Genomic DNA, 12,004 nt, shown 5'->3' with positions numbered 1-12,004 from the left:
CCTCTCAAAAAACACAACAGCGACAAGGGTGGTAACATGTATATTAAATTTCATATGTGTGCATAGCAAGGCCATCCTTGCAGAAGGATGTAGAGTTCCAACCCGAAACAGTGTCAGTGAGGCAGCAGTCTAGTTTCCGAGTCTATTTAAGCCACTGGGGGCTGGCTGCTGCCCTTTGTCACAGATTTCCTCCTCTTTGCTGGGGGGGGCCTGGTGGAAGTGTGGGGAGACGCAGCAAGGGCTGAGGGCCCCGTGGGGGCACCATCCTCTTTCAGGGAAGCAGCTCTCTTGGCAGGCTTTACTTTCTTTTTGGCTTTCCCAGGGGACTGACCACAGTCCTTAGGACTTGGGGCAGTACAAATCTCAGAGGGGGCGGGCACGACCGCTGTTTCTGAGTCCAAGGCCATGGGAGGGGCATTCTGCTTTGGGAAAGCAGCTTCCTTGGGGTTCTTCAATTTAGCTCCCCATTGCTTTGGCTTCCCAGCCATCTTTGATTTCATCACATTAGCTTTTCCATCAGGCTGGCTGCTCTCCTGGGGCCTGGCGGACCCCTGGGCCTTTGGGACAGAAGGTACTGTGGACAGTTCTGAGCCTGGCCCTTTGGAGACACCATTCACCTTCTGGAAGGGCGTCTTAGAATGTTGCTGTTTCGCTGAGTGCTGCTTTGCTTTTGCAGCCCCACTGGCTTTCTTGGAGGGCTGACTATTGTTCTCAGACTTTAGGATCACCTGATCCTTCAGCTCAGGCTCCGCAGGGGTGGCTGCTGCCGAGTTTCCTGAGGGAAAAATGAAAGAAATGGTTTGATCATTTAAGAAAGGAGGTTGCTAGGCAGTAGCGGTGGTGCATACCTCCAATTCTAGCATTCAAGAGGCAGAGGCAGGTGGATCTCTGAGTTCCAGGACAGCCAGGACTATAAAAAAAGAAAAAAAACCCAAGGTTTACTTTGCCACTTCTAGACCAGGAGTTCCACACATCAGGGAGGTGTCTAAAAGCTGGCTGCCTAGACTCATCCTGTGTTAAAGGATCACTGCCTATTCGTAGGCCAGGGTTTCATGGGAAGGTGTGCCCCCTTGAGGGCAGTATGAAGGAAGACACTCTGAGGAGGAGGTAAAGCCAGTCTCCAAAACAAAAATCTAAAGCACTGGCTAGCTCGACAAGTCTTTTTCCGGCATAGAATGTCATGCAGTGCGGGAAACTAAGATGGCAAACTCAAAAGTGAAACCAGCTAGTAAGTATCAAATATATACTTCACTTAGAGCAAAACTTGCTATTTCCTGGGTTGTTCTGAGACTGGGTCTTGCTATGAAGCCTTGTTGGTCTTGAACTCACTACACAGAGACCAGCCTAGCCTCAAACTCAGAGATCCACCTGCCTTTGCCTCTTAAAAACTGCTGCTTTCGCAGTATGTGGGGCACCTACCTGGCACGCAGTAGGTGTGCAGCTACTGAAAAACAAAAACACAAAACCAACCCCAAAACCACACTGCACTCAGGTGCTCTTTCCCGCCTTCCAACTGGCCCAAAGCACGCAGAGCTCTCCATGGAGTTCCGGAGCGCCCCACCCTCCTGAGATACAGGCAGCATCAAGATGGCTAAGAAAACAAACTGCAATTAGTCACAGGCCCCCGAGAACTGCAGAGCCTGCCAAACCAGTGCAGAGACGCTGGGCCAGCAGAGCCAAAAATCGAAGGAAACCACAGCCTACAGTGGCAATGAACTCAGGCTGAGCAATGACAACTGTGTGGTAGAACTGGGGACAATGAAAAGGAAATGGAGGTGGACTGGATCTAAAACATTACATGCATAAACAAACATTTTTTAAATATTCTTTTTAAAAGTCGGGGTGAGGGCTGGAGAGATGGCTCAGCAATTAACAGCGCTAGCTGTTCTTCCAAAGGACCTGGGTTCAATTCCCAGCAACCACATGGTGGCTTCCAACCATCTGTAATAGAATCTGATTCCCTTTTCTGCTGTTCATGAAAAGTGTTCATATACATAAATAAAGCTTTAAAGGAAAAAAAGTAGGGGTGAAGCTGGGCACAGTTACGTACACCTGTAATCCCAGCACTCAGGAGGCAGAGGCATGTGGATCTGTGAGTGTGAAGCCAGCCTGGTCTACAAACCAAGTCCAGAACAGCTAATGCTACACAGCTACACAGAGAAATCCTATTTTGAAAAACCAAAGAGAGAGAGAAAGAAAAAAAAAAAAAAAAACAAGGAAAGCAGGGGTGGTGAGATGGGCCCAGCAGGTAAAGGCATGTGCTGCCAGGCCTGAGTTTGATGAGGACCCACACAGTGGAAGTAGAAAACACCCAGAAGTTATTCTCTGACCTCCATCTGGCATGCATAGCACACACGCACGCACGCACACACAAAATAAATAAAAAACAAACAAGTAAAACAACAACAACAACAAAAACCAAACAAGTAAGGTGACTGGAGGCCAGTGCCTGAGGTTGAACTCCAGCTTCCACAAATGCATGTGAGCACACCTCCACCACACATGCATACACCCACACACACGGGGCACCCTGCCCACACCAAACGCACATATGTTAAAAAGACAGAAGAGCAAAAGTGGTGATGGCGGTTAGAGCAGATTACCTGTGTGGGGCTGGGGAATAGAATTGGAAAATTTCTTGAACTTGGCAATAAAGAAACCGTCCATGTTGTGAGTGTGAGGGTAGAAGCGCCGGGTGGAGCGCAGCGTGGGGTGAAAGCGCCTTTCTCGAAAGCGGGTAAAGCCTTCCTGGCCAAAGTCCAGGCCGGTGGGCACCAGCCGCACGTTCCTCTTTTTCAAGGCATAGTCTACCACCCACTCATTCTCCTCCACCTGGATGTGGGAAACAGAGCAGGCGGGGATGAAGGGGCTGGAGCCAAGACTCCGAGGTCAGACACTCCAGCCCGCGGCCGGCCCAGCAGAGATCTCACCGTGATGGAGCAGGTGCAGTACACCAGGTAGCCTCCGGTCTTGGAGGCTGCGTTGACGGAGTCTATAGCACTGAGCAGCAGTTCCTTCTGAAGGTGGGCACAGCGCAAGATGTCCTTCTCATCCTGCCCCCAAGAGACCAGGAGTGAGGGAACTTCCCACCCTAGCCTGAGGGAAGGAGCTGCTGCCCACAGGGTGTTCTCTGATCAACACTCCAGCCCCAAAAGACCAGCCAAGGCCTCCCAGCCGCTCCCACTCCCAGGCCCTTCACCTTGTTCGTCTTCACAGCAGGGTCCTTGGAGATGACTCCTGTGCCACTGCAAGGAGCATCCAGCAGCACTCGGTCAAAGCCCCCCACCACCTGGGGAAAAGGCAAGGTCAACCCGATGCTTGCTACCGATTTTACCAATGTCCTAAGGACAGCGCTACAACACAGCGACGCCACCAAGGGCAAGGGAAGCCGAGAGGCCTTCGCAAGCACAGAGGCCCACCTTGGGGAACTGGCGCCCATCATAGTGGCTGATGATGGTGTTGGTGACGCCCAGCCGGTGCAGGTTGCCCACGACACTCTTGAGCCGCTCTGCATTGGCATCATTGGCGAGGATCACACCCGTGTTCTTCATCAGCTGAGCTGTGGGCAGGGAGAGGGGAGTGCCAGGGCTCAGCAGCAGTTGCTCTGCCGCACCCTCCTACCCACCCCAGGCCAGCACCCACAGGCCACATCTCGGCCCTCCAAGGCCAAGTCCTCTCTGCCTGTCCAGCCTGCACTGGCCCTGCTGGTCAGTCCACGCTTGCTGACCTTCTTTCTGGGACCCCATGAAAAATGACTTTTATTTATTTTCTTTTGAGACAGGATCTCATATAGCCATGGCCAGCCTTGAACTTGTAGTGCTCTGGTCTCCACCCCCAGAGTGCTAGGATCACAGGCTTATATTACCACACTCAGCTCAACGTGCCAAAGGCTTTCTATTGACCTTCGAAAGCCAAGAGCATCGTTAACAGCCAACCTAAGCACAATGACTCCCCAGTTTAGGGCTAGCAGAATCAGAAGTCAGCCAAGTCAGGTAGAGTGTTCAGTAACAGCTGAAGCTGGAGGCCTGAGCTAGAAACTGCCCCTTTCTGCCAAAGTGTGCCAAGCCGGATGGGCTTCAGGGAGTCGCCAACCCTGCACCCTTTCCGAAGTTCAGCCAGAGGACACCCACCCAGCCCGCCCCTCATACCTATGTAGCTGGTCTTCCCTCCAGGAGCACAGCACATGTCTAAGATCCGCTCATGCTCCTGAGGTGCCAGGGCCATGACAGGTAACATGCTCGAGGCGCCCTGCAGCATATAGTGCCCAGCCAGGTACTCGGGAGTAGCGCCTGTGAAGGAGGGCCACTGTGTGACACGCTGGCACAGGGATGGAGCAGAGGGCGACCAGTTTGGGGACACTTACCAATAGGCACCGAAGAATCATATACCACAAGTCCAGACTTTGACCACTTTCCCAACGGATCCAGATTAACCCCACGATTGATTAGAGCCTGAAAATAAGGATGAAGATGTCAAACTCGTGCTTTTCCACCCAGAAAACACCCAAGCCAGAGAAGCTGGGCCTCGCTGCTGGAGCCCTGAAAGCACACCCTCTCACAGGGGCCAGCAGAGGGTCGGCAGATCCTCTCCTCATACGCAACGCAGGCCCTTTTGCCTACAGTTCCAGATGGAAACCAAGGCCCCTGAAGGCTGGACAAAGGGTCAACCAATGAGCCACTCTAGCTCTTGTCCCTTTGTTTTGAGACAGGGTATTGCTACATAGACTGAGCTATCCTGCCTCAACCTCACAAGTTCTGGGATTTGGATGTAAACTACCAGATCTAGCCACACACCCCCAGTTGGGGATTGTGTCCAAGGCTTGTGCATACTGAAGCAGCGTGCTCCCCATTGGGCCTCATCCCCGCCCCTTTGCCCCACTCCCCGTTTTTTACCCTCAGGTTTCTAACTCAGTCAAGTACATTCCAATAAGCGGTGAACACCTCCTGTTCTTCCACCTCCCGCTCCAATACCTCAGGGTTCGAGGACATGTCTCAGGAAGTGGACTGCCTGCTCCACATACACGAAGCCTCAGGCAGTGCATGAAACTAGGTATAATGGCACACGCCTGTGACCCCCGCATTCCAAAGGCAGAAACAGGAAGCTCAGAAGTTCAATGTGATCCTCTACAACATCACAAGTTTTAGGTCAGCCGGGCTTCATGAGACCTGCCTTAAAACTTGAGAACTACAATACGCAGGGCTGAAGAGATGGCTCATCACCTGTCCCTGCTACAGGGGTTCTGGATTTGATCCCAGCACCTCCACGGTGGCTCACAACAATCCATAGCTCCCAAATGTTCACATGATGGACATTCATGAATAAAATAAGCTTGAAACAAAACAAACAGAACACAAGGTAACACTATGTGTATGTGTGTGTTTTCTGTATGTATCAGGATCTCAGCTTCTTGGTGCCCTTCCTCCAATGCCTTATAAGGCAGCAGTTCATCCTGACAGATGTCTCATCCCAGTCACAGGGAGCAGAGGTTGCGAAGACAAGGTCCTGCTCTAGAGTGGCCCAAGCCCTCAGTCTACCAGACAAGACAGCAGGCCCCACAGCTTACCTGAAGAACTCACTCGGCTGGGACTGGGCAGGGTGATGCCCAGGTGAGCAAACATTAGTAAACTTCTGAATAAATGACAGCAGCTCCTCACCTGAGCAAGGTCTCGGCGACGGGTTTTCAAGGTGTTTGTCCGAAGGGTGATTGGCCGGGGCACCTCATTAGCTTCTAAGAACTCTATCAGCTGCAAAAGAAACAGGAGCCATGGAGCTTACACTAGGGGGTGAGGGAGCTAACTGCCCTCCCACCCCCACAATGATAGGCTGGTGCACTGATACCTCAGACAGAGGGAAGAGCTCCATGAGCTTGCCGAGCAGGAAGTCTCCGTAAGAATAGTAAGTGGCCAGATCCTTCTGAAGCCGATTCAGATACTCAGAACGAGACCGACCTTCTTCCCGCTGAGCCCCAAAATCTCGAAGCACTCCCACTATATCCTGTATCCGCTTGTGAACCCGCTGCAGGTCTGGAGCCTGGGTATGTGGGCCCATTAAGGAAATGCTGCCGCAAGTCACAGGCCTAAGAAAGGCCCACTAAGGCCCTCCTCCCTCCTCCCGCCCTCACTCTGCACTCAAAAAAAAAAAAAAAAAAAAAAAAAAAAGGATATCCTGCTCCATCTCCCCAGCAGGGGGCAGCACAGAGTCTTGCTCATCTTCCACATTAATCTGCAAATCCCTCTCTGCTTTGTCGTCTTTCTTGGGGTGGGACTCAGGGGAAACTTCATCATCTTCCTCTTCATCAGTCTCCTCTTCACTCCACTGACCCCTAAAAACAGTCCAGAACAGGGATTCAGGCTAAAACAGGCACCTCCCCCCTCACACCTTCCTCCTCCCTCCCAGCTGCTGCCAAACTCACCCAGCCGCAGTGTCCTGGGCCTTCTGCTTCAGAGCAGCTCTCTCAATGGGCAACAACTACAAAGAGAGAAAGGCTGATGACAAAGGCATCCTGGGTCATGCCTCAGTCCCTGGTGGCTTACTTCTCCCTAAACATCTTATGCTCACTCTCAGAAGCAAATACAGAAGCTAAAGATTTGGCACAGAAACTATGTTATGTGTATTTCCTCTTTAGTTTGTAATTTCAGGTTTTTTTACTTTAAAATGCTTTATTGATTAAATAAAAGTAGGTGTATGATGGTTGCTTTGCCTGCATGCCTGTGCAGAAGGGAACCTTTGGAGAACAGGAGAGGTAAACTCTCTGGATCTGGAATGTCAGACAGTTGTGAGCCACTATGTGGATGCTGGGAATCAAATCCAGGTCCTCTGTAAGAGCAGCCAGGCCCTTTACTTTTTAAACTTACATGTTTTGACTGCAGGTATGAATATGTACATTACATATATGCAGTGCCCATGGAGGCCAGGAGAAGACATTAAACACAGAGAACTGGAGTTACAGATGGTTCTAAGCAGCCATGAGGACAATGGAGCCTAACCTGGACCATTTCTAAGAGCCACAAGTGCTCTTAACCACTCAGGTGTTCTTTTGTCTGGCTGGTTTTGTTTGAGATAATCTTACTGTGTTGCCCAGGCTGGCCTCAAACTCAGCAATCCTCCTGCTTCAGTCTCCCAAGTGTGAGGATTACCATACCTGGCTCTTTCTTCCTTCTTTTGACTGGGGTGGTGGTAAGGGGTAGGGGCGACATAAAGGCAAACAAAGTCAAGCACACTTACAACCCTAGCATTTGGGAGGTCGAGGCCAGAGCATGCAGAATTTGGACCCAGTCTGAGATACACAAGAAAAGGAAACACTTTCTTTTTTTTTTTTGAGTCAGGTTGCCCTGGAGCCTTAGTTCTCGGGGCCGAAAACTCAGAGATCCACCTGCTTCTGCATCCTAAGTGCTGGGATAAAAGGCGTGTGCCACAGCACCCAGCTGGATGCACCTGTTCTTGGACCCTGCTTTGCCATATTTTCTTGAATTACTCTATATACTATTCTTACACATAATTTATACCACACTTCACTTCCAAGTGTGTGTTTGTTTTTTTTTTGGGGGGGAGGGGGTTTGGTTTTTCAAGACGGTTTCTCTGTGTAGCCTTGGATGTCCTGAACTCACTTTGTAGACCAGGCTGGCCTGGGACTCACGTCAATCCACCTGCCTCTGTCTCCCTGAATGCTGGGATTACAGGCGTGCGCTACTCCACCCAGCTAAGATTTTTTTTAATTTTTTGAGACAGGGTTTTCCTGTGTAGCCCCGACTGTCCTGGAACTAGCTCTGTAGACCAAGTTGGTCTTAAATTCAGAGATCTGCCTGCCTCTGCCTCCAGAGTATCAGGATTAAAGGCATATGCAACCACACCTGGCTAAGATTTTCTTTTAACTATATGTGTATTCGAACATCTATGTGCAGGTATGTACACATAAGTACAGATGCCCAGAGGCCATTAGAGGGCATCGGACCTCCTGGACATAAGAGTTACAAACAGCTGTGATCAGCCCATTGTGGTGCTACGAACCAAGCCTAGGTTCTCTGCATGTGTTCTTAGTCACTGATCCATCTCTCCACCTCCAAGTTTATTCCCTTCTCTTTAATATTTATTTTTGGAGGCCAGACATGCCTTTAATCTTGGCACTTGAGTGGCAGTCAGATCTCTGCAAGTTCAAGACAAGCCTAGTTGAGACCCCAGACTAGTTCCCAGACATGACAGCCGATGTTAAGTCATCGTGTACCCAAGCTTCCTACTTATACACCGCCAAGTTTCCTGCGTCTCATCTTCATGATGCTCTGCAGAGGGCACTGCTGTACACTATCCAAGTTTAGATTGTTGAAGCTTCTGAAATGAGCACACTTACATCCTAGTCATGTACTCACTGGTACCCTAGTAAATAACCCTTTGCATTCCACCTCCCTGACAACAAACTGGTAAAAAGAAACCACTTTGACAGGGTCCAAGCTGTGCTTGAACCCCCGGGTGACTGGCACATTCCACCTGGAGTGAAGCTTCTTTTCAGTGCCGGGTTCTACTATCAAGGCCTCACATCAGGTAAGTGTCCTGTGCTGAGCCACAGCTTCAGCCCTGTAACAACTGCTTTATTAATATTAGCATTTGTCCTGGCAGTGTAAATCTGAGCCCAGCTTGAGCTACGTAACGAAGAGTTCAGACCATCCAGAGCTACACAGTAGATAGAACCTTGTTGCTAAAGAACAAGCTGGGTATCGTGGCACATACCTTTAGTCTCAGCACTCACTAAGCAGAGGCAGCAGACCTGACTTGAGGCCAGCCAAGGCTGCACACTGAGACAGACCTGTCTTAACTGTCTCAAACAAACGAAAAGATCTACCTGAGAATACCAAGAAAAGTGAACTTCACCTTTTTCTCTTCATCCTCTAAGTCAGAGTCAGCTCCGTAGTCATCCACCAGATCGGCGTCACTGTCATCAGAGCCCCAAAGGTCTCCCTGGCTCACCACGCCGTCCTCCTCGGTGTCGTCCTCCTCATCCCCGTCACTGTTTGGAACTGGTGCTGGGCGCTTCTTACCCCGAGCCTGGACTGCTCCTGAGAACAGTAAGGGTTTGACTTCTGGAAGGGATAGCCATTACACTCCCTGTCCCACACCCCTGGAACCTGCACTTTCTAGCCCTAAGAAAGCCCAGAGAGATGTGCACATACTGATTTGCAGTAGACCTGAGTTCGGTTCACAACTACCTATATCTCTACCTCCACACCCACACTCAGACACACACAAACACACATAATTAACAAATAATAAAAGAAAGCTAAAGAGAAGGCTTGGTGGTGAGAGCAATTGTTGCTCTTGCAAAGGACCTAGGTTTGGTTCCTAGCACTCATGTGGTGGTTCACAACCATTTGTAATTCTAGTCCCAGGGGCTCTGACCTCCACAAGAACTAGGCATGCAAGTGACACACATTCATACACACAGGCAAAACACTCATACACATAAAATAAACTAAGACCAAGTTTTCTTTTAAAAATAAGCAATAATCTTGCCTTTAATCCCAGCACTAGGGAGACAGGCAGGGGGATCTGAGTTCAAGGCCAGCCTGATCTACAAAACTAGTTCCGGGTTGCCAGGGCTACACAAAGAAACCCTGTCTCTTAACCACTGAGCCATCTCCAGCACCTCAAAAAAGAAACTAAAGGCTTTTTTGCTGTTCCTTCCATTCTAGAAAGGCTTAGTCCTACCCAGGACCCAGAAGATTCCCCACACAGAAACCAATGCAGATTTTCACTCACCCTTTGATAGCTCTCCAGGCAATGTTTTGATCCCAGGAGACTTCTTTGGCTTAGGGACTTCAACAGACCCCAACCTCCTCTTGGCCGCCCTGAAAAGATATAGAAAGCGAAGAGGTGGGGACACAGCTCCAGGTTCTGCCAGCTCCCACCACAAGGAAAAAGGACAAAGCACAGCCTCTTCACCCATGAATCAAGCAGCTCCAATTTCTGCTAAACCTGAGTGTTTTACACTCACCTCTTCCGAGCACGACTGGACAGCCTCTTGACGTTCTCATCGCCAGCTGTTTTAACATAAAAAGGAGCAGAGTAGGAGTTCACAGAAAACACAGAAACCAGGAGCAGGAATGTAATCAGAAAGAGAATTACTAACTAAAAGGTGAGAGAGACTAGTGCCGTGGCTCCGTGGTAGACTATGGGCTTGGCAATGCGCAAGCCTCCAGGCTCACCCACACATCAGGAAAGAAAAACAGGGTTACAAAACACAGTTTTGTTGTGTGTTGTTCCATAATATTTTACTAGGAGGTACACTGAGATGTAAAGGAGGTCTAATGGTACAGCCTGTATAGGGAAAGCCCTAGGTTCCAGTCCCATCACCTCCAGAAAAGGAGGGGGAAAAAAAAAAAGGATATAGAGTAGCTTGTTCAGCAACCAAACTCAAACGGACATTCTGGTAACAATGTAACCTTGAAACCTTTTTTCTGCCCTTTCCTTTTTTCTCAGCTTATTTAGTTATCAACTACAGTAGAGCTTAACTTTGCTAATGTTACTTTATTTTTTCAATACTCCATGCAAAATTTCAAACACAAATCCCAGTCCTTTTCATTTAATAACGGTGTGTAAGTGTCTCCCAGGATTCTAAAATACCAGTGTCCATAGGGCTGATAATACCCCTCATGAGGCTGTGGCTTCAATAAATTGCAACTTCCATTCAAAACCAAACACAGGCTCCTAGCGCAGCCCTTCACCACACAGGACTCAAGATACCTGCTTTCATCCCACCCTTCCTCCAGACAACTCATGCCTGGCCTGTCCCGTTCCCAACTCTTACTCGCCAAAACCAAGCTTAACAAAACCTTTCTAAATTCTTCGCGAGAAGCCCCTTCCTGGAAAAGGGGAAGGGCACCTCTTGAACGGGTACCCGTGCCCCCACCAGTAGCATCTTCCCTACCTTCTAACACGGATGATTTCATCTATGATATGATCACATCTATGCAGCAGGTGAAGGCAGACGCGCAAACGGGAAGAAGTTATGACACAAAACGGGGCAAAGGCTGGGCGGGGTCAGGAAGCTACCCTCACCTGCAGGTAAGAATCTGACCAGTTCAGTCTCTGCACCCTTCTGTTTTCGGGCCTTTCGGCCAGGGCCACGTTTCTCCTTCTTTGTAGGGTCCAACTTGCGGCCCATGGTACTAAAGCAAAGAAAAGCGGGGGAAGGCGGCGTTGTGGGTGCTGAAAAGGGAACACAGGCCGTAGACTTGGCGGTATTGCCTGGAAAGGGGCACCGCCCGGCCCAGAACCTGTGCTCGCGACCCCTGATGGGCCCATCAGGGCTCTGCCATCAGACCCCGGCGCCGCTCCCCTCTCGGCGGGCCAAGGTCGAAACCCCGTTCCGGGAGCCTGCAGACGCACCTGAAGGCTCGGCTGAGACAGACCTGGCTCCGGTAGACGTGGCGACCCCAGCCAAGCCCCGCTCCACGTGCACTCGGGGAAGGGCTCCCGGGGCAGCACACCGCGAGTGTGTACCACGCACGCGCAAAGCGCTCCGAACAGCGCCCCGCCTCTTCCGGCCGCGGCACCGGAACCGAGCGGGTTCAGGAAGGCGCCGCTCAGGCGCTCCCTCGGCCCAGGGAGGGAAACGCGGGGCGGCCGGCTCTAGCTTACTCTGCCCTTCCTCGCGGCTGCTCTCCGAGTCCCAGTTTAGGGGCCCCGAGGCCGCCATGCTCCTGCTACGTAGAACCGCAGCAGGCCCTCCCCCGGCACCCGGCCAGTTGCCTTAGCTCGCAAGATCGCGGGGCCCACTTCTCCGCCCTCCCGTCCCGAAGTTTTGATTAGAACCGCTTTCCTGTAAGCCTACCTTGCCCTCCTCGCCAGCCCTTTACACTTAGCATCACCAGAAAAACGTACTCGGCCTTTCTTCTAAGCAGTATTAAGAGTTAAAACAAACAAACCACCTTACAGGCTTGGGAGATGGCTCGTAGGATAAACGCGCTTGCTGTCAAGCTTGAACTGAGTTTGAGTACAGGACCCACCAATATGG

General features: G+C 50.6%; 1 protein-coding gene across 2 annotated transcripts; it reads right to left on the bottom strand.

Moving 5' to 3' along the window:
• Positions 1 to 23: 23 nt before the first annotated feature.
• On the bottom strand, positions 24 to 11,485 carry Nop2 (NOP2 nucleolar protein). Of its 2 annotated transcripts, none has more exons than XM_055609331.1 (16): positions 11,377 to 11,485; positions 11,047 to 11,156; positions 9,983 to 10,028; positions 9,748 to 9,836; positions 8,863 to 9,047; positions 6,413 to 6,468; positions 6,165 to 6,322; positions 5,839 to 6,038; positions 5,655 to 5,744; positions 4,364 to 4,451; positions 4,149 to 4,289; positions 3,420 to 3,559; positions 3,200 to 3,289; positions 2,931 to 3,053; positions 2,604 to 2,832; positions 24 to 775 (listed from the first exon to the last, which is right to left on the bottom strand). In XM_055609331.1, the coding sequence occupies exons 2-16, from the start codon at positions 11,150 to 11,152 to the stop codon at positions 147 to 149; spliced, it is 2,370 nt and encodes a 789-aa protein (XP_055465306.1). In that variant the 5' UTR covers positions 11,153 to 11,156; positions 11,377 to 11,485; the 3' UTR covers positions 24 to 146. The 2 variants fall into 2 exon arrangements, with proteins under 2 accessions (XP_055465306.1, XP_055465307.1); XM_055609332.1 differs by having other exon boundaries at positions 8,863 to 9,041.
• Positions 11,486 to 12,004: the final 519 nt, after the last annotated feature.

This window comes from Psammomys obesus, unplaced genomic scaffold (assembly GCF_907164565.1).
Source record: "Psammomys obesus unplaced genomic scaffold, mPsaObe1.curated_primary_1811, whole genome shotgun sequence".
NCBI lineage: Eukaryota > Metazoa > Chordata > Mammalia > Rodentia > Muridae > Psammomys > Psammomys obesus.
The sequence above is the reverse complement of the archived record's forward strand: the minus strand, read 5'-3'. Positions and strand labels throughout refer to the sequence as shown.